This window comes from Melopsittacus undulatus, chromosome 2 (assembly GCF_012275295.1).
Source record: "Melopsittacus undulatus isolate bMelUnd1 chromosome 2, bMelUnd1.mat.Z, whole genome shotgun sequence".
Classification (NCBI taxonomy): Eukaryota; Metazoa; Chordata; class Aves; order Psittaciformes; family Psittaculidae; genus Melopsittacus; species Melopsittacus undulatus.
The window spans coordinates 52,545,087-52,567,685 of NC_047528.1; the positions used below are offsets into that span (position 1 = coordinate 52,545,087).

At 37.3% G+C, this 22,599-nt stretch overlaps 1 protein-coding gene across 1 annotated transcript in view; it reads left to right on the forward strand.

Annotated features, from left to right (window-relative positions):
• Positions 1-22,599, forward strand: part of IPO5 (importin 5) — a 42,901-nt gene that overhangs the window by 14,520 nt on the left and 5,782 nt on the right. Inside the window, exons 7-23 of the mRNA XM_005141123.4 lie at positions 1,605-1,727; positions 1,825-1,945; positions 5,120-5,207; positions 8,322-8,428; positions 9,664-9,788; positions 9,878-9,967; positions 10,053-10,226; positions 10,454-10,672; positions 12,025-12,108; positions 12,899-13,031; positions 13,119-13,240; positions 13,764-13,860; positions 14,348-14,520; positions 14,965-15,076; positions 15,606-15,661; positions 19,343-19,465; positions 19,769-19,988. Coding sequence (XP_005141180.2) covers positions 1,605-1,727; positions 1,825-1,945; positions 5,120-5,207; positions 8,322-8,428; positions 9,664-9,788; positions 9,878-9,967; positions 10,053-10,226; positions 10,454-10,672; positions 12,025-12,108; positions 12,899-13,031; positions 13,119-13,240; positions 13,764-13,860; positions 14,348-14,520; positions 14,965-15,076; positions 15,606-15,661; positions 19,343-19,465; positions 19,769-19,988 — 2,167 coding nt within the window. The remainder of the gene's footprint in view (positions 1-1,604; positions 1,728-1,824; positions 1,946-5,119; positions 5,208-8,321; positions 8,429-9,663; positions 9,789-9,877; positions 9,968-10,052; positions 10,227-10,453; positions 10,673-12,024; positions 12,109-12,898; positions 13,032-13,118; positions 13,241-13,763; positions 13,861-14,347; positions 14,521-14,964; positions 15,077-15,605; positions 15,662-19,342; positions 19,466-19,768; positions 19,989-22,599) is intronic.

The following is a 22,599-nucleotide window of genomic DNA, read 5'->3' on the forward strand; positions in this document are numbered from 1 at the left end:
TCTGTGGTTGCTGGTGTCTGATACTACAGAAAAGTGCTTCTGCCTTTTAGGGCTCACTGTGCACTTTGAACTTCTTTCTTCAGAAACCTAGTATTGCTTCAAAAAACTATCAAAGGTCAAATGGGTATAAAATACGAGGTTTACAGGAACTTCTAGGAAAGACTACATTATTCTCTTCCAAAATCAGGATCAAAATCAGCTAACTATTAGTACAAAAGGCCTTATCCAAGATAAATTTATTTTCCCCTCACAGAATGCTTCTGATATTAGAAAACACTGTTTCTGTGTTGAAAGTGTGGACTGTTTGAGTGGCATTATCAAAGTGTTGGATCCTAGACTTAAGTATTAAGAAAAACATGTAACTCTTCAACAGATGTTTCTACATTAGGAAGACATCAAACGCTTAGCTAATGAAATTCCTTTCAAAACCCCAAAAGTCTGTTTAGAGACTTGTTTTTGTTGGTTTTTTTTGGGAGGGGGGTTATTTTGTTTTTCCTTTTTTTCCTGTGGAGTTTTGGGTTTTGTGTGCTACTTCTAGAAGAGTTTTAACACCTTTGAATAACTCTGTGCAGAGTATCAACCTGATCACTTAAAAGTAAGTTTTAAATTACTTTTCAGAATGTAGTTATGGGTGTAGGAAGGATACTTGCAAAGATCTTTATTTTTTTTTTCTCTTTCCTGTGTTCTGTGAGTGAAGCCTGGAAGGTCTGCTTTAATTTGGTGGCTCTCCAGAGTTGTAAGGTGTTTGTAAGCTTAATCTATTCCAAGCTGTTGTCATGTAACAGAGGGGGGGGGGGAAAGCTACTCATTTTCGTCCTTCTGAGCAGTTAGTTTGCAGAGTTTTTCTTAACTTAAAATGGATTTTGAAGTTACTCTTGTAAAAACATAGTATGTGGTTTTGCATGTTGGTGCCTCTGATATGTGACTAATTCTTTGAGTGTGTCTGCTGTGTTAGATTTAAACTAGTAGTGGGCCAAAATTGATGGCATATAACATAGTGAGCTGTAACTTACTGTAGAAAACTTGTCATTTTCAGCCCTGCATATTATCCCTTTGTAGCTGTTACAGATTAATACATTTTCTGACCCTAGGATCCCACTGGAAAATGTAGAGTATGAATGAAGGCTTCCAATTAGTTTGTTTTTTTTTTTATTAGTTCTCAGGTTACAGCTCTAGCTGGGTGCCTCTGCAGAGGGACTCCTACCCCAGTTTACACTTCTCAGTTATACATGTGCCACCCATCTTCAATCACTTAATTCTTATCAGTGGTCTCTCAATTTCATACTGGTTTTCACTGTTGCTGGGCTGGCCTTCTGAAGTTACTTTATTCTCTTGGAATTGTCTCCTTGTTCCTTATCTTCTTCATTCTGCTCGTATCTGCCAGATTCAGCTAGTCCTTTGTTAGCAGCATTACTTTTATCAAACTCTTGGTCAATTCTTGCAGCCTAAGGCTTCAACTATTTTAGTTACTAATGCTAAGCTACTAATGGTAAGTGAGGCTATGTTAATGAATCACATTTAATCAAATTTCTTCTAGAACAGTGGTCCCATTCATAGTATTATTTGTTTTTATTTAACCTTATCTTCATCTGACCCCTTTATAGGCTGTTAATGATTCCTGCTACCAAAATGACGATTCTGTCCTGAAATCCCTTGTAGAAATTGCAGATTCTGTTCCCAAGTATTTACGACCACAGTTAGAGCCCACATTGCAACTAAGTCTGAAGGTAAAGCTAGTTTGCTTTGGTTTTGTTTTTAAATAAATCACTCTTCATGGCCCAGAACTTCTGTTGTAACCATTTGCTCTAATCTTCTGGACTGTAGCTGTGTGCAGATGCCAATCTCAGTAACATGCAGCGTCAGTTGGCACTTGAAGTAATTGTGACCTTGTCAGAAACTGCTGCTGCTATGCTGAGGAGGCATACCAACATCGTTGCACAAGCCAGTAAGTATTTTATTCATTCTCTTTGAAACAGTTTCTGTCTTTACAGTGCTAAACTGACTTTTGCACTTAGTGGCAAAACCCTGTCTAACTCAGAGTTTGCTGGTGATGTTAAATTCAGGTGACACCAAACTGAGTTTTCTTATAGAGAAAACCCCTTCTTATTATGACTCTTCATAAATTAATCTGTGCTTATGCAGCCACCAGCAACTCTAACGCTAACAATACAGTAGACTCTTCAGTAGGTGCTTCCAAGGAAAGCACTACTCTCAAATTTTTCTGCTGGCTTTGGAAATTTTTACTGAAGAAAAGTTGCATTTAGTTCTCAAGTTCTATGTCTGAAGTTTGGTATGTAGGCCAGATATTCTGTGGTGCTGGCAACTGAAGGCTGAAGGAATTCAGCGTGCATGTTAAGCCTCAGTATTGAGTTAAAGCTGTGAATTAAAAATCAGATGCTTATATAAATAGAGGTAAATTATTCTATTTAACATGTGGATTTTAAATTCTTTGGAGAGGCACTTTTTTAATCGTGCATTATTATCTGAGATACTAAAAATATTCTGGACAGCCCCAGCAGCAGTGCTGTGCATAGTGATATTTCTGTGCCTTTTAAACTGTTTTTAAGAGTAGATCAGGACACACTGTAGATCACTGACATGACAGTGTAGCCTGCTTTTTGGAAGGATTATTTTCCCTCCTTGTCATGCTTGTATTGGTCTAAATTCTTGCTTGTTTTCTGAAACTTGGGTAAAGACAATTGTTTGGGTTTTTTGGTTTTGTTTGGTTTGTTTGGGTTTTTTTGTTTTGTTTTGTTGGGGGGAGATTGCTGTTGGGTTTTGGTTGTTTTTTCATTTGTGTGCTGAGGCTGGGGAAAGTTTTTTGTAGACATGCCATTAAAATAATTGAAAAACTTCTGGAAACTGGAAGTTGAAAACTGGATCTGCTTGGCTTAATCGGAAGTTTGGCTTATTTGTGGAATAGCTTTTAAAAAACAAATTATTTCAGAATGTATTTTGAAATTTGAAAATGTTTATAATGCTGTCTTTATACTCTGTCCTGTGGCTTGTTAGGAATGCTAACACTTGACACTTGCTGTCCCCAAATCATTACAAGTTTCTTATCAAGCAATGTAGTGAAGTACCTCGTATCTTTTTAGAATGTATTACTTTTATATTGGGTTGCTAGCCGCTGTTCAGCAATGAAATATTTGTATTAAGATACTGTATTAAGATAAGGTACCATGCAGGAATGAAACGCCTTTGGTTTGGAACCCATTGTAAAATTTCTCTTTAATATTAATGAATCACTAGGTGAAAGACATGTATTTTGCAGAACTAGTAAAGCAGCTACATTCAGAATTATTAAAAGGCAGCAAAAAACCTGCTTTTGCCTTGGTTTTATGACTTAGTTTAAAATTATTTCTGTTTTCATTCAACTAAGAAGTTGCTAGATCACTTGATTCTCACAACTAGAATGGGGTTACAAGCAAAACTGTCATCTTATGCTGGTTTTGCTGAACATGGTGCTGATTTAGGAATAAGGCTGTATCCTATGTACCAGTTGTCTGCTCAGGAATTCCATGAGTTCAAACTTTGCTCCTTGAGCTCAGTGTTCAATATATGAGAATGGTTTATTGCTCTTTCCCTAGAAATGAAAGCTGCAGCCTATCTTTGGCTGTAGTTTCGCTTGGTCTCCAGAAAATGAACAGTCATGACATGCTGCAGTAAGAAGCAGTCTTAGTCATCCTTAAACTTCTTTGTATGCAATCTGTATATTGGTAATAATTAGACTTTGGGGGCTTAGTGAGACTTTAATGCAGACCTTTACATTTAAAAAAATTCTCTGTGAAACTGCACTCACAGGCAGCCACACTCGTATTAAACATGAAGAAGAAACAATATGTTCACAGGCTTTTGCAGGTTTTTGATGTAATGGTATTTTCTTCTGTCATCAGAAGTTGAATTTGCCTAGGATTGTGCCTGTATAGTAGGTTACAGTAGTGTAAGGTTATTAGGAAATTCACCACTTGCAGTATACCTAATCAGTTGCAGTGTATCTCAGCAGCAGCATAGATTACTGTATGCTTCTAGTTTTTGAGGTAGGTTGCTGTAAAGGCCAGTTAACTATGATGTCTGCCTTCAAGGTATGTGGTAGATTGTCCTAAAAAGATTCTTAAACCTCAAAGGTTGAGTATTTGATTGAAAACTTTAGCTTCCAGGGCAAAATAAAGCTTATTTGCATAAATTACCTTGAATTCAAGCAAGTGTTCTGAGCAGGTAGTATAATATAAAGAATACTTAAGAGCACCTTACTTTGCTCTGAAAGTGCAAGGTGTATGTACTTTTCATGCTTTGGGCTTCTGAAGTGCACGAGAACAGGCAGGCTTACAATAGACAAATCACTGCACTTCTTCCTCTAGTATGTACAACTTGGAAGAATAGGTGTTGCTTATTGTATAATAGTTGAATGTTATGATAAAGATTGTGTAATGGCCTCTTTAAAGACTTACAGTGAGAAGAGCACACAGAATCGATCCACAGAGGTAGGAGCAGAAAAACTGCTGGATTATTATGTGCAAGATACTTTCATGATGCAAACCAAAATTTTACATTGCATGGGGGAAATCTCAAATTCTAAACCATTAGCTTATTATAAAAGTAAAACTTAATGCTAATTGACCACTGTACATACAGTTAGCAAAATATATCCTGTCAGGGTTGAATATAATTTTTCATTAATATAGTCTCTTTTATGAGTGAATGTTTGAGGGGTGATGTCAGAGTTTCAGCAAAATGAATGAAGTATGTCTGAGTTCTTAAAGCATATAATGCTATTTTTAACTCTCTCAAAGAACTTAGACTTTATTAAGTAATTTACATTTTGCAGTCTTTATGATTTAAAAAAAATCTTGCATTGAGCTATGGGTCTTTAAGAAATACACTCAACATTTTTTCTTGATTTTGGATGTTCTGAAAATGCTCTTCTGAAAATGTATTGTGAGTTAGTGGCTGATGCAGTTTGACAGACTGGAAGAAGAGTTGGTTTTTTTCAATTATTTATGTGAAAGGAGGAAACTTAAATTTTATGGTTGTTATTTGAGAACATATTTGAGATATTTCTCATCTATTTTAAGAAAACTCGAGCTTAAATTTTTGGATGATATTTTTTTTTCCTCAGTTCCTCAGATGTTAGCAATGATGGTTGACTTGGAAGAAGATGAAGACTGGGCAAATGCAGATGAGCTTGAAGATGATGATTTTGACAGGTAATTAGGAAACCACTTGTTTCGATATTTTTATCAAGACTGTGTGCTAAAGGCAGATTTTAAGTGCAAGATGCAAATAACTGCAGTGCATTACTTTCTCCTTAACTCAAATAACTTCCGGTTTTGTTTCCTTGGTCGCGAGCAGTATATCTGTCTGTTCTCAAACAGTTTTTAAGTAGGCTATTTAGGTACTGTTCAGCAAATAAATTCTTTTGGTATTTGTGTGTTGCTGTAATTTACTTGTACATGTTGCATGTCCTTTTGTCTGCTGTTTTGCATTGTTTTAACTTTTCACACTTGTTTCTTCTGTCATTTATGTTGCTTAGTTCAGAAGTCAGCACTTCTTAACCCTTTAAATTGAGGGCTTATCCTAAAGTTAGCTGGAGCCAAAGCTGAGAGCCACTGTCCAGTTTAATCATCTACATCCTATCTCTTCATATTTTTCTGTATCTGTGCCTTTGAAAGGATGGAGTTAAAGAGAAAAGCTGCCTATGTTTGAAAGAACATAAGAATGCATAGTGGAATTCCTTGCTGGATTTAATCTAGCTCAAAAATACGATTTTATTATTTTAAATCCCTTGCTATGGCTAGCAGTAGTTTACTGTATCTTAGCCAAGAAAGATCCACTAAAGATCTTCTGATCTTTCTGATTTGCTTATTCCTGTATGCTCTGTAGCTTGCTCCAGATTTTCACTAGAATGACAGTGATTTATCTACAGCATCTTGTTACATCTGTTCTTGACCAAATACAGTTAGAATGAAGCAGAAATATATGTAGGAGATAGTTATTTCCAGGCTTCTGTAAAGACAAGGATGTTAATTTACCAGTCTAGGTGCTTTTTTTTTTTTGCCACATCTGCCAACTCCTTCAAGGCTCAGATGTAATTAGTGTTTTAAAACAATTTGCCACAGAACACACTGAGAAGTGTATGTGTTATTCCTAACACATAGGAAGATAGGCAGTAGAAAAGACACTGATTTACTACTGAACCACATAGTGACTTCGACTAGATACCAGGCATATAAAGACACTTAGCAAAACCAAAGCATAGGAATTTATGGAATAACCCACTTAATTTCTGCTTGACTTGGAGTACTGGTTTTTTGTTCCACTTGATTACGAATTGAAAGTAAGCTGTTGTTTCTTCTCCTTCTCACCCTTTTAACTGATTTAGTTTCCTCAACTTTGGAATTTTGCTATACAGGTAGAACTGTCAAGACACTACTGCGTGCAGATTTGTCAGGTATTTGAATCTTTCCATTCAGCTAAATTTCAAGAGGAAACAGAATATTAAAGTTCAAATCCTCATCAAGCCTTTCAGGGTGCGGAGTTTATTCAGACATCCTGCTTAAGCAGCTTAGTAAGAGCTCTGAATCATCCACTTGAGGCATGCCAATTTGTCTTTATTGTCAGCAAAGTAACTTAGTGCTTCTAAACACAAGTTAGCTGCCTATGGATTTTTGAGTGACAGTTTTTCCCCCCACCCTTTTGTTTCGTTTTGTTACAAGTTTCAAGTAGAGTGAGCAAAGATCAGAAAACAGGTTATGCTTGGCAACCTTAGCCTGAAGGAGAAATGTAGCTCCTTTGGACCTCAGAGTAATAGGGGAGCTTGAGGCTTAGACACAAAACACTGGACATGAACTAGTCTCTGATGATGGCGTATGTGGTGGTAGTTTTTTCTCACTCATATTGCTTTGTGTTTCCCACTTTTGTGGAGAGTTGTTGATAAGCTGATGTTCATGCTGACACCTTTGGGTGCTTGAGTCTTTATAGCTTCTTAAGAAGACTGGAATTTCTGTTCAGTCCATTAAATGATCATCAGGCTGTAGTCTGGTTAGGGTGTGTTCAGATCTAAGGGGGATGTGAGTCAGCCTACACAAAAGCTGCAGGGAATATTTTAGCATTTCCAGGTTTTTGTTGCTCTGACTTCATAGAGCAATGAAATTCTAAAGGAGGAAAAGGTTAATCCAGCTTCCTTTTTTCCTGGCAAAAGCCTTGCAAAGATTGCAGGGAGGTGTGTGGTCATTTTTCTAAGAGAGACTATCTTTAGTTCCTCAAACTGAACGTATGTATTCATGGTGAGGGGAAAGAGCTCAAATAATATAATTTCACACAAAAGCTGCCATTAACTTTAGTGCCATTAACTTTAGCTCCAGTCTAAAGCTTGGTGTCCCTGCTCTGTTGCCCTCCTCGTGATGTGTCTGTTTATTTGAGCATGACTAATTAGAAGAAAAATTACAATATTGTTAGTATCTTTGCACAAATACTGCTGTCACAGCCTCTGAGTTTCTATACTGTTTATGGTTTGTAATGAGAGCTGGGGATTTAAGCATAATAATTTGAAGACCCCTGTTTCTGACCCAGCTGACTGATACGTGAAAGAAGAGGGAGATTCATCACTTTCTGAACTATTACTCAGCTTTTCCATCAGCATGGGTGTCTAGGATGGGCTGTAATATCTGTACCAGTAATCTGTATCCTGGAAACCTTCTTGCTTTTCTGTAGGGAATTTATTGGGTGGAACAGATCACTTCACAAAGATAATGTTAGTTGATTCTCAGTTCTGCAACTGCCTGGGAGTCACAGATTCCTCACCTGGACTGATATTTTCTGCCTGAGTCATTAGCAAGAGAACATGCTTCTAGACTACTGATACTGCAGCTGTGCAAAAAAGGTCTCTTATGTGCCAAAGCTTGAATTCTACTGGTTCACTTGATTAACAGCAAGTCTGAACTGGTTCATATTCTCATGACAAAAAAGATGATGGCCAGTAATATTGTGTAATTCATTGCAAACTTCGTTTCAGCTTTGTAGGTACGTGTAATTGTTGCAAAATTCAGTATATATCTTCAGTGCTAGTAAGGCCTAAGTTTCTTTCTATTAGACTTAACCAGTAGGCTACAAATAATGTTTCAGTAGAGGGTAAGTAACTGTTTTGTGACTAGTGTGTATACTTTTAGGTTTGGATATGCTTTATTTACTTACAGAGGTTCTAGTGTATTCAGATGGCAAAAGTCTGAAGACTAGAACTGTAAGGGAGGGCAGTTCTGTGCCCTGCTGGACTGTTCTATTGTAGTTATCAACCCATTGATGTTTCTGTAACTGATATTTAGCAATGCAGTTGCTGGTGAGAGTGCACTGGACAGGATGGCATGTGGCCTCGGAGGAAAACTTGTTTTACCTATGATTAAAGAGCATATTATGCAGATGCTTCAGAATCGTAAGTAGCCACATTTTCTTTCTTTTTTTTTTTTACAATTCTGTCCTTTTCAGAACCTTTGATAACCCCTTAGGTCTTCATGCTTAGCTACTCGATGTATCTGTTATACACTTCAGCTTTAAATGCTGTGAACTATTTTTCTCATGAATGTTTATTGAAATAATAATTTAGAACAACTGGGTTTGGATTCAGTAGCCAGATGGTCCAAATGTAATTGCATTTTGTTTTGTAGAATCATTAATTTCAAGTCTGGAATGCATGCTAACAGTAATACAGTTAGAGTAGCAAGAGTAAGCTTAACTAGGAACATCCAGTGAACTTTAGTGCAAAATAAACTACTTCTTCACTGTTCCTTTGCTTAAGGTGATAGTTTATTTCATTCTCATAAAGCAGAAGTTTGACTGTCAGGATTCCCATGTTCTGAACTGTCATGTTTCCAAGAATTTAATAAATAATCAGGAATATTGAAATCTTGCATTATATCAGGAAAGAAATTATGTGTGTTTACCACAAGTTGTTTGATAAACCTGTTTGTTTCTCTGATTTTCTTTTCTGTAATCCCCATGGTTTTCAGCACAGAAGCACAGAGATTGTGGGTTTTTTATTTATTTTTTTAAAAAAAAGAAAACAAACCACCAAAACCAACAACAAAAATCCAAAAGAGTAGACTAATAGGACTTGGAGGCAGGGAAAACCTTACATCCCTGGAAGAAATGTTAATGTTCTTAAGTGTCTTGGGGAAATGGCTGGGAAAGTTCAGTACTGATCATTTGTTGTAAATTCAGGTATTTGATTCACTAGGCCTTTTTCCCCTCCTGACATAAAGAATAAGACATAGGCTCATAGGCTGCTTTGATATAATTAAAAAAGTGTGTGTGTATATATTATGTATTTATGTGGGAAGGGGAAAAAGAAATCCTGTCCTGATGCTTCCCTGCTTAGCTTACTTAACATGCTGGTTCCAAGTGTTAGGACTATGTACATTCTTATATCAGCAGTTAAGAATTCTTTTTTTTCTAGGTCTGGATTTGGCCTGGATTAAATACTCAAATTTTTGTGCATCTCTGGAAGTATGTATGAGGAAAAGTTGAAAGTGTTTGACATGTCAAGTAGATGCATCAATTTTCCTTCCCACTTCTGCTCTTCATTCTTCTTCCTCCTGTTGCCCCCCAAAAAGGTGGTTTGTCTTTTTTGTTTCCAAAATGAATAACATTCTCATTTTTACTCCTCTGTAGCTGACTGGAAATACAGGCATGCTGGCCTGATGGCTCTCTCGGCCATTGGAGAAGGTTGCCATCAACAGATGGAAGGAATTTTAAATGAGATAGTTAATTTCGTTTTGCTGTTCCTTCAGGATCCTGTGAGTATAAGTTTATTAATAATTTCAAAACGTTTTCATTTCTGCTCTCATAACTACTTGTTAACTATTCGAGGGAAATACTTTTTCAGCATCCGAGAGTAAGATACGCTGCTTGTAACGCTATCGGACAAATGGCAACTGACTTTGCACCTGGTTTTCAAAAGAAATTTCATGAGAAGGTAAGTAGTGCAGTGGGGGGAGGAAGTAGTAAAAGTATGTCCCCTTCAGAAACTTATTCTCTGAAAATACACATTTCTCCTTTAGGTGATAGCAGCCCTTCTGCAAACCATGGAGGATCAAGGCAACCAGCGTGTTCAAGCCCATGCAGCTGCAGCACTCATAAACTTCACTGAAGATTGTCCCAAGTCGCTGCTTATTCCATATCTGGATAATCTAGTGAAGCATCTTCATTCCACTATGGTGATAAAATTACAAGAGGTATAATATACTGAACAAATTGTTTCATGGAGGGTAAGCTTGTCACAGGGAATAACCATAGCTGCACTAAGACCTCTGAAATAAGCAGGTGTTGGACCAACATAGCTGCAGATGTTGATCTAAACTGACATAATTAGGACATACAAGAACAGATTTTTACATTTGGCATGCTTTTAAGTAAAGAATGTGCTGTAGAAATATAACACTTTATTCTTCCTCTTTCCAAGTTGATACAGAAAGGCACTAAGCTAGTTTTGGAGCAAGTTGTGACTTCAATTGCATCAGTTGCAGATACAGCAGAGGAGAAGTTTGTTCCCTACTATGATTTATTTATGCCCTCTCTAAAACACATTGTTGAGAATGCCGTTCAGAAGGAATTAAGACTTCTACGAGGAAAGACTATTGAATGCATCAGCCTAATTGGTCTTGCTGTTGGTAAAGAAAAGGTAAGCTTAGATCTTATCTAATGGTCTAAATATGATTTAAAATGCCCCTTTTTGCAGAGTTAACATTGAATTAATATATTCACTTGTTACACATACAGCTATGTTGTTGCTGATTTCTATGCTTGTTTTCCTGTTCTCATTTCTGAGGTGACAGGCTTGCTGTTTAGATTCATGAGTTCCTAATAGAATCCTATGAAAATATTACAGCCTGAGTTAGTCTTTTCACACTGAGCAGTGTTGAAAGCGCTCATTTTTTTTTTTCTTCATTTGGGGTGGCTTTTTGCCTTAAGAGAAATACTGAATGATTTCGTTTGGGCAGTATCAGAATGGCTGGTAAGATGTATGTAGTTTGAAGGAAGCTTAGCATAGTTTCTACGTGCAGATGCCTGAAAAGTTTAAATGTGCTTGTAACAGAACTAGAAGTATTCGTTTGTCATGAGGCTTGATGTATTTGACAGGTTTGGGGATTTTTTTTGTTTTTTTGGTTAAAACATACTTCTTGTAAACATACTGAGAAACAGCTGTGAAGGACAGTGTAAGTGGTGTTCTGATAGCAAGTTTGCATCAGTTTACACACTTTCATCTTAGTGAAGAAAACAAAATAGCATTTCAAAGTAAAATAATGTGAAGTATGCAGTACAAAAAATGCTAAAATCCCCCCCCCCAGTTACTAGCACTTTCCTTTGACTTAGGACTACCAGTAAACTTATCATTCATGCAACTAAATTTTAAACATAACTAATTTTAATAAATTAGTGTTGGAGGACTACTGGGAACATGGGGAGTGAAAAGAAGGTAGGTGTAACATCACTGGGGCATGTGATGTGACCTAAAATGTTACAAGCTCATAAGTAATTAGGTCATGTTACCAGCTTTTGTCCCAGTTCCAGAGTCAAAAAATAGTAAGAAGGGTATCTGGGGAAGTTAGAATTGTTGGAGTATTAGTATTTATTTATGTAGTGTTTTATTTAAATACTCCTCTGCTGTCAAGTGAACAGAGATACAGTGAAGCTTAAGACGAGAATGACTTGGTGATGCTTCCAGAAAAAGACCTTGTGTTTTCATTTTTTTTTTCCTGCATTTCAGTCTTCATTTTTTCTTGGGTGACATGGCTTAGTGTGAGGTGTCCCTGCCCATGGCAGGGAGAGTGGAACTAGATGATCTTAAGGTCCTTTCCAACCCTAACTATTCTATGATTCTATTTCTAGCTTAAACTTGTGTCTAGGCAGTGTGCTCGACTTAACAGCAAACAATTTAAGTGATCATTTAAGTCTAAAAAGTACTTAAATGTAAATAGCAAAAGTACTCTTTTAATTTGCCTTTAAAAATATATAGTTGTTTCCTGTATCTAGTTTATGCAGGATGCATCAGATGTAATGCAGCTGTTACTGAAGACACAAACAGACTTCAGTGATCTAGAAGATGATGATCCACAGGTATGTTAAAATTACAGTGTGTAACATGTCGGTTAGTATTAAAAATGTTCTTCGTACATGTGATGTTTCTGTCCCCCCATCCCCCCTTCCACAATTACACCTTCAGGCTAATTTTTCATCATGTCTTACATAGATTGGGATTGATTGCCTTAAGATGGCCTTAGACTCTTTCACAGAAATGTGTTTAGGAAATGAGACTTCCAGGATCTGTATTTGCTAAAGAAATTTCAGCATGTGGGTGATCATTCCTTGTCTATTACTAACTACTTTTTTTTGGCCGTGTATGACCTATTCCTTTGGTGTCACCTCCATATAAATAGTTCAACAAGGCTTGTTAACAGCTGTTCTAAAGAGTGGAGTGCTATTTTGACTTGTGCATTTGAAAACAAATACTCCTGAAAGCACAGTGCTGCTCTCTTTTTTGCTCTGTTTGTTATTTTCAGACATATGGCTCAGTGGTATCGCTTAAATTTAGGGAATGATTTGTTTCAGAAAAAAGTTTACTTTTCACGACAGTCATGGTTGCATTGCAAGTACATCTGATACTGTCACTTTTTTACCTATATAGTGACTTTGATCTGAGGCACCGTTAATGCGTTGTTACAAATACAGACTGGGGATATGTCTTTTGAAGATGCATTCTTATATGGATAGCACATTGGATGAGTACTCTTTGAAATAAGTTTTATGCACTGTTGACAAATTTTTTTAAAAGTCCTATTGTGTAATGTTCTTCCTTTATGCATTCCTTTTAAGTAAGTGTGGGACATGAAAATCCTATCTCTTCCAGATTTCTTACATGATCTCAGCATGGGCCAGAATGTGTAAGATTCTTGGAAAGGAATTTCAGCAGTACCTTCCTGTTGTCATGGGACCTTTAATGAAGACTGCGTCCATTAAACCTGAAGTAGCTCTTTTAGACAGTAGGTTTAAAATCATGTTTTGCTTGAAAAAGATACTGAAGTTATTTTATAGTACTTACATATTTGTTTTTCTCCTTTGTGTAACAGCACAAGATATGGAAAATATGAGTGATGATGATGGTTGGGAATTTGTAAATCTAGGAGATCAGCAAAGTTTTGGAATTAAAACTGCAGGCCTTGAAGAAAAAGCAACTGCATGCCAGATGCTGGTGAGTAATAGAGTTTTGGTACTGCTGGACAATCAAGTTTGAAGCCAAAATCTGTAAGGAAAAATATTCTTTATAGTATCAGATCAAATAGTTCTGTTTTTCTTTGTGTGATATGTCAGGTAGATTTCAGACAATTCATTGTGTGTGGCTTGCTTGATTAAAAATGGTTTATTTATTTTGAAATTTCAATTCTTAAGGTAAGTAGATTGTTTTTCTTTCATTAGCAAAACCCTTAAAGAATTTAAGATGTTGAAGGGCAGATCCTTTCAGCAAATACTGATGTTTCTGAGTTTGGTTTGAAAAACGTTTGAATGTTCTAAGACTGAGATGAGAACTTATGGTGCTATCAGAATTTATTAAAAAAACACAGTGGAGGGGGTAAATAAATGGATTATTGCATGATTTTAGAAATAAAATTAAAAAACCCTTCCTTCTAACAGTCTTTCTCACCATTACATGGGTGAGAAAACATCTGTAACGGTATTTTCCCTTAAAGGTGGTGTTGCCATGCTTTGTTTTTCAGGTTTGCTATGCAAAAGAGCTGAAAGAAGGATTTGTGGAGTACACAGAACAAGTTGTAAAGCTGATGGTTCCTTTGTTGAAGTTCTATTTCCATGATGATATCCTATTAACAAATTCTACTGTGAAAACAGAAACTTAATTTGGAAGAATGAAAAGTCAAGCTTACTGTTTTCCTAAACATATTGAAAGTGTTGGTGTTAAAAAATTCTGTTGCTTTATAGCAGAAATTGTTTCAGAGAACATTGTTTTACACACTATTTTAGGCAACGTATCCTACTTTTTCCCCTAGTTTCTTCTAAGATTATAAACACGTTTATTTAAAAAGAAAGTAGTAGAAAGTGCTCTTTGTGCCAACAAAGTGAAGGAGAACTTGAATAGCTTTTCTGTCATGGCTTGACACAGTCTTGAAACAACTTAGTTTAATTTTTCTGTGGTTTTAATCTGTATCTAATTAAGAAATCAAATACACTACAATAAAAAAATAGATTTCAGGTAGAAAACTAATAACTTCATTATGGTGGTGGGTGCTTAAATTCTAAGCACTTTATGTTGGCTTTGATTGTTTTATTTCCTTAATAATGAAACGTGTTCGAGTGGCAGCAGCAGAGTCAATGCCCCTGCTTCTTGAATGTGCTAGAGTTCGTGGGCCAGAGTACCTTACACAAATGTGGCACTTCATGTGTGACGCGCTCATCAAAGCCATTGGAACAGAACCAGATTCAGATGTCCTCTCAGAAATAATGCATTCTTTTGCAAAGGTAACTTCTTCCTTACAAATTTAGTGGTGTTACTGATTATAGCTTTTTACAGTAAGAAAGGACATGAGTTTGATGTTTGTTTAAATGGCTGGAAAAATTGCAAAGCTTCCTCTGTGAATTTTGGCTTGACTGTAAATATTATAACTGATTGAAAACTTGGTTGTATTTTTTTTGCAAGAACCAAAATACCAAAGTATTAACCTAAAATAATGACTGGACTTACTAATTTTTAAACAGAAAGCACCAATTTTGTGTGTGGAATGTGCAGTGGTACTATGCCTGCCTTGTATAGTTTGAGCATTGATTAGAGTATGAACGTTCCACTAGTATAATTTCTGCTAATGATCACTGACAGCAGAGCATGTATTAATATTGTGTGCTTAGATTTAATTGAAACTGCTCATGTAACTTAAAGCTGAACAGATTATCATTTTCTTTCACTAGTGCATTGATGTAATGGGAGATGGATGCCTTAACAATGAACACTTTGAAGAGCTTGGAGGAATACTGAAAGGAAAACTAGAAGAGCACTTTAAAAACCAAGAATTAAGACAAGGTAAGTTAACACAAATTCCTGTTGATATGTGATAATGGCTGTTCTTTAAAGCAGAATTACTAATAATTTCTGAACACAGAAAAAGCTTAGTTCAGATTTCTTTAATTTGCATATTTATGTAAGGTAATTGGGCTTTGAAACAACAGAATCCATGAGTTACATTTGTGAGCTCTGGGAGGATGAAGATGGCATCATTTGCAGAAATTCTGCAGTTGAATCGAAAGTTGATGGGCAGATTTACTTGAAGACAGTGTTGGTAGCTTTTTATTTCTGTGCATTTTTCTTGTCCTTGTGGACAAGCTGGTGTGTATATTTCTATTTCATGTGCTTTTACATGCATTCCTAAACTGAGCTGTCTCATTATACTTCTTGTTTCTCTGTGAAAGCTCTTTGAAGCTCCTTAAAGACAAAATTCCTGTTACATCTTCAGCTATTGTTTCCTATTTTCTAAATTTGTTTCTTTTTTTTAATTTCACAGGCTTTTTATACAGAAATGTAATGTTTTAATATTTGTTTTTTTTTAATTCAGTGAAAAGACAAGATGAAGACTATGATGAACAAGTTGAAGAGTCATTGCAAGATGAGGTAAGTTTGTTTGGGGAGCTTTTCCACTTGCAGAGCACCAGGATGAAACTATATTACATGGACATGCTATGCTACCCAGTTAAAGCATAGTGCATCTGCAGAATTATTTCTTTCTGGAAGAATGTATGTTACCATATTCCTTCAAAAATTCCAGTAAGAAGAAGGTCACACTACATGATTGAATTTTAAAATACAGAACATTTCTTTGTCTGGTATACTGAAGGAGGAAGTTCAGGATATGGCTCTTAATTTTCTTAATCCTCTCAAACAATTCTTAGATGACTTTAATACAGCACTTTGCAGCAGGCTATTTAGTGATTATCTAAAGCCTAGCCCTGCTGACTTCCTTTTTCTTTGTGCCTTATGACCTAGGTGGCTCTTAACCTTGAGCATACCTCTGATGTGTCAGGTTAGGAGCCTGTCTCAGTAAGAATAGACCTAAAATAGTATCAGAGGAGGACAGCAGGATGAATAGCTGACATAATGTGTTTGCTTACGAGAATACCAAAGTGAATGCTTTGCCACTAAGATGCCATACTGACTTTTTTAATTTAAAGTTGAGGTGACTGTAGAAGAGATTCTATGAAATTATCATTGGTATGGAAAGAGTAATAAAGAATAATAAGTCACTGCTGCTTATGACGAGATGTAAAGGATGCTCAGTAAATTTAAGAGCTAGAACTTCTTTTTGCCACAGTGCAGGTGTGAAGCTTGTGAAGCTGAACTGTGAAGCTTGCTCGCATGAGTTTAACCTGGATACAGACTTCAGAATCTTTCTTAACAGATCAGGCACCGATATGTAAATACTTTCAGAACTAACAACACAGTTCTTGAGCCCCGTTCCTTTGGGACCATTAGGCCAGCATTCAAAAGGATAGAGTTCTGGCACCTGCATACTGCTGGGGATCGAAAAAAAACAAACCTCAAGTTCTGAGCCAAAAGCCTTTCCTGTTTTTTCTTTTTCTGATTTGCTTTACTGTTCATTCTTGTAGACAGTGAGTTAAGCAGTTTATTATTTATGTGTCACTGTGTACCTATAATGAGAGAAAATGCTAGCAAGCAGCAGTCTCAGAAAAGCTGAATCCATATTCTGCACAGAGTTGCAAGGCATTTTAAAAATGCTTTAATTTCTATTTGAGCTTGCTGATTTTTTTTTTACAGACTGCAAGGAAGACATGGCTGCATTGCCCTATGAAAGTAGGAGTGGGACCAGATTGTCATTTGCCATGTAGACTGAATTAATATATGGTAACAGATATACACCTTAGGTCCCAGAATTTGTTTATGTAGCCCTTACCCCAAAGCATCAGAAATATAAGGGAGTACAGAAGTCACAAAATATATTCAAACAGTAATTTCTGTAAGATAACCAGATACAGCCCCAGCTTAGGCAACAACTAAGCTGCTGATGTGATAGAGAGAAGGCATATGCTCTCTCCCTGAGCATCTGTTATCAGCTCTTAGTAAGCAATATCAGGCCAGGTGGACCTTGCGGTGTGCTGTAGCAGTTCTCTTTTTCTATTTTTGTTCATGTATATGTTCCAGAGTTACTGGTTGAATTATGCCCTGACAATGCAAAAGTTGCCTGACCAGGAAGATTTTAAACATCCAGTGCTGAGAAGCTGTCTGTTACATGAGAAATACTTACTAGTTTCTCACTAGGGACCAGAAACTAGCTGTATTGTGTTCCCCTGCCTTTTAAAGTATAAACTGATTAAAAGAGCCATACAAAGTACAGCAGAACTTGCTTTAAAACAAAAAGGGTTTTCTGAATGGAAGTGTGTCTGGGGAACAATCATTTGCAGCCATAATATGAAATGATAGCTGGATCCAAACTAAGGATCTTTACTTCACCAGTTTGATGCAATAATTGAGCAAGGTGAAAAATGAAGTAGCAAGAGGAGAGGATTCATATCTCTTACATTTTTGCTACAATCTTATGTCACAAAAGCAGTTACCCGTTTACTTTTCAATAAAAGCTTGTTGTAGCATTTGTAAGGTACAGAAGAGGAAAGGATTTTCTGTCTTCTGTAAAATGAATCCACTGAAGCAGTAAATTTGCACAAAAAAGTGTTTATCGTGCTAGAATTTTTCTGTCTCTGAAACAAACATTCAAGTCCTACACAGTAGCGATTGACATACATTTTTAAGAAGGGTAAAAAGTACTCTGAAATCTACCAGCCAGTCAGACCCATTCTGTGCCCAGTAAGATCACAGAACAGATTTTTCTGGAAGCTCTGTCATGGCACATGGAAGACAGGTGATTAGAGACAGCTGATGTGGCTTCACAGAGAGCACATCATGCCCAAATAATCTGGTGGTTTCCATGATATAGTGGCTGTGTTGATGGATTAAGAAGGAGCAACTGATGTCATCTGCCTTGACTTCTGTAAAGCCTTTGACATGGTCCCACAGAACATGCTTGTTACTAAATTGGAGAGATAGAGATTCGATGGAAGGACTGTCTGGTGGACAAGGGAGTGGCTGGATGGCCATGTCCAAAAAGTTGCATTCAGTAGCTGAATGTCCAAATGGAGATCAGTAACAAGGGGTGTCCCTCAGGGATCTCTACTGATACCAGTACTGTTTGATATCTTTATTAACAATGTAGGTAATGGTATTGAGAGCTCCCTCAGCAAGTCTGCAGGTGACACTGAGCTGGTTGGTGCAGTTAATGCTCTTGAGGGAAAAGATGCCATCTAGAGGGACCTTGAAAAGCATGAGGAGTGGACCAGTGTGAACTTTGTGAACGTCAGTAAGGCCAAATGCAGAGGCCTGAGTCTGGTTCAGGGCAATGTCCAGTATTAGTACAGAGTGGGGAGTGAATGGATTTAAGATCAGTGCTGTGGAGAAAGATTTGTGGATATTGGTTGATGGAAAAATGACATATAAGCCAGGACTGCGAACTTGCCACCCAGAAAGCTAACCATGTTCTGGGCTGTATCAAAAGGAGTGTGACCAGCAGGTCAAGGGAGGGGATTCTCTTCCGCTATCCCGCTCTTGTGAGACCCCACCTGCTGTGCTGTGTTGAGCTCTGGGACCCCCAGTGCAAGATGGACATGGACCTGTTGCAAGAGGTCCAGAGGAGGGCCATGAAGATGCTCAGAGGGCTGGAGCACCTCTTCTGTGAAGACAGGCTGAGAGAGTTGGGCTTGTTCAGCCTGGAGAAGAGAAGGCTCTGGGGAGACCTTACAGCAGCCTTCTAGTACTTAAAGGGGCAGACAAATCTGGAGAGGGACTTTTCACATGGGTATGTAGTGACAGGACAAGAGGGAATGGCTTTACATTGAAAGAGGGCAGGTTTAGATCATATAATAGGAAGAAGCTCTTCACTCTAAGGGTGGTGAGACACTGGCACAGGTTGTCCAGAGAAGTTGTGGATGCTCCATCCCTGACAGTGTTCAGGCCAGATTGGATGGGGCTCCAAGCAACCTGATCTAGTGGAAGGTGTCCCTGCCCATGGCAGGGGATTGGAACTAGACAATTTTTAAGGTCCCTTCCAGCCCAAACTGTTCTGTCTTCTCATGATTAGATCAAGAGCTGAAAAATAGTGGACATAAGACTGGGTTTACAAAACCAAATCATTGAACTTCATTCTGTTAGACACCTTGGCATTTCATGTGGCTTTCACTATTTATAAGATCATTAGTCTTAATGTGACTTGTATCCTTTTCTTATCAGGATGACAATGATGTTTATGTTTTGACTAAAGTATCGGACATTTTGCACTCAATATTCAGCAGTTACAAGGAGAAGGTACTGCCTTGGTTTGAAAGGCTACTTCCACTAATTGTCAACCTAATTGTAAGTACCTGGCTCGCTCTGATGTGTTGATAGGCCTGGAATCTTAAACATACTGGAATCTTAGAGAACTTGCTAGATAATTTGTATATTCAATCAGATATTCACCTGGATTTTATTTTGTTTATGGTATCACTGCAAGTCTCACAGCAGAAAAACTGTGTGTTTGTAAGATTAAATTTAATCCAGGAGGATTTTAACAAAATTACCAGATCACTGATACTATGATTGTTCTGTTGATCTAATTGCTGACTGTACAAAATACCAGTTTTAAGGTGGCTTAAATATTACCTGGTTTTGATGCAGTGTCCACATAGGCCGTGGCCTGACAGGCAGTGGGGGCTGTGCATTTTTGACGATATTGTAGAGCACTGCAGCCCCTCCTCGTTCAAGTACGCTGAATACTTCCTGAGGCCAATGCTCCAGTCAATATGTGACAACAGCCCAGAGGTTAGGCAAGCAGCTGCCTATGGTGTTGGAGTTATGGCACAATTTGGCGGAGACAGCTATCGTCCTTTTTGCACAGGTATGTACATGCATCGAGCCTCGGGTGACCTGGTTTATGGTGAAGCATCCCTGCCCATGGCAGGGGGTTGGAACTAGATGATCTCAAGGTCCTTTCCAAGCCTGACTATTCTGTGATGAAACTCTTTGAATGTGAGATATGGGGAGGGGAATAATTAAAAATTTGCTGTTCTTTTGGTTAATGAGGTCTCTTCCCTTTGGCAGCAAGGTAGATTGCCAGTGTAATCTCTGTGGCAGACTGGTAGTGATTAGTGAAGTCCCTGAATTCCCTGGGATTTTAATAATGTTTTGTGTAGGAGCATTTCTGTTGCTGAATTCTGTTGATTAATACTAACATGGTTACATATTAATGCAAAACACTTTCGATGTCTGTAAAAAAATACAGCATCTATTAACAGTAGCCTAGAATACTAATAACTAATGTGGCCCTTGCTTTCCCGTTATATAAAAAGGAGTCTGATTTCTGTGACTAAGAAATGCAATTAGAATTATAATGCCTATCAGAAACATTTTGCTTTTTCTGAATGTCTTGAGTTTCTCTAAAACTTCATCTGGAATTTAAAGAAACAGTTTTCTTCTGGCACTCTTCTTGACAGTCAACAAAGTTCATTTTGTGCACTAGCTAGCATCCCCTATAAAAGATCTTATTTAAAGCAAATATTTAGTCAGCCGTTTCAAATATGTGTTTCACAGGAATCTCAAACAAAAGCTGAATTAAATGACATAAGAAAATAAGAACCATGTGATAGGGATAAATGTAACTGCCACATGGTGACAATCAAGATGAGGTGTCTTTCAGCAAAAAAAAAAAAAAGAAGCAGAGGGGGAAGCATTGCAGCAAGCCATTAAGAACATTGACAGTTAAAATTGTCTAGAAAAATACTTTGTGAACTTCTCTTTAAGGTTTTTATGTCTTGTCCTAAAACTAATGGGATGGAGACTGAGGTCAAGACAGTTCTGCTTTTGAAGCTTTGGGGAAGTTTAACATCTCTTCAAGTCTGATTTTAATTTTCATTCATTAGATTTCACCTTGGCCCACTTAAACTTTGTAACAACTTTAATCCTTTTCTTCGTATTTGGATAAATAAGCTTTGATTAAACTCAGACACTTGGCTTCTCCTTTAGTTGATGTTTTCTAGTTTACAGTATCCAGCTTATTAGCAGTTACCTAAAAAGTGTTTTAAATTGTTATGTATGTCTATGAATGAATTTCATAGTAGACATAGTAGACTTCTGTGATACAAATTTGGCTTTGCAGAAAAGTCCAGCATTGTTATCCTGCATTCAGTACACAAGCTAGGAGGTCTGATGACCAAGGTTTTGCAGTTCTGTGAAGTTTAGAAGTCCCATAGAAGTATCCTTGTCTAGCTTAGGGTTAATTTTTTTTTCCATAGCTGCTAAATTCTTCACAAATCTAATTCAGTGAAGTTAATATAGCAGGTGTCATTGTGTATTTCGTAACTGCAAAGCTGCAACTTACTCATGCAAATGAAGTAGTGTGAGATCTCACTCTCAGTAATTGGAGTTATTTTGAAGTGTGCTTTCTGCACAATTCTATAACCTCTTTTTCGTGCCGATACAGAATTTCACAGCTTTAGCATTATATTTTTAGCAGAAGAACACAAGGACAATTGTTCCTGCATGCATGTAGAGTGCTCTGAAGTCCTCATAGATACTAGTAACTAAAATCATGATACTAATCTTCACTTAGGATCATAGAATAGTTAGGGTTGGAAAGGACCTCAAGATCATCCATTTCCAACCCCCCTGCCATGGACAGGGACACCTCACACTAAACCATATCACCCAAGGCTTTTGTCCAACCTGCCCTTGAACACTGGCAGGGATGGAGCATTCACAACCTCCCTGGGCAACCCATTCCAGTGCCTCACCGCCCTCACAGTAAAGAATTTCTCCCTTATATCCAATCTAAACTTCCCCTGTTCAAGTTTTAACCCCTTAACCCCTTGTCCTAGCACTAAGTGTGCCTGTGATTACCTGCATGGCCTAAAAAAATCTAACTGTTATTAGCCTAGCAAGGAAGTTGGCATTTTCCTGGATGCTTGATTTTTTTTTTTTTTTAATTTTTTACATCTAAACTGTGCCCAGTGGGTTCACCAGATGAGATTTCTCCTATGAGCTTTTCCCAGTGCACCCTTTAATGGTGGGAGTTGTGTATGTGTACATACATATATATTTTTATATATGTGTATGTGTGCGCAGGTACTAGATATACAGCAGTTATACACTGTAGACATGCGCTACGGTCCAAACTAATGTAAATTGTCACTCCATCAGTGCTTTTCATCATCCTGTGTTTCTATAACCTGTTAGATTAAAAAAATAATGCTTCTACCTATTTTTTTACTATAAACTACAGTATCTTTTAGATCAGACTTGCACAGGAAAGTTCTTATTTTTTTTCTGAACTTGTAAAGCAGATCCAGATTTCTGCAGTAGCTGTTTTCTAATTTTTCCTTGCATAGCTTTAACTATCCATTTTTCATATGATTTTTGAGCAGTGAAGAGCCTAGAAGTAGTGGGACATTGGTATGACTGTATTTTAGTGCTTTAGCTGCAAAAAAAAAATCCTGGTTTTAATACATACATGT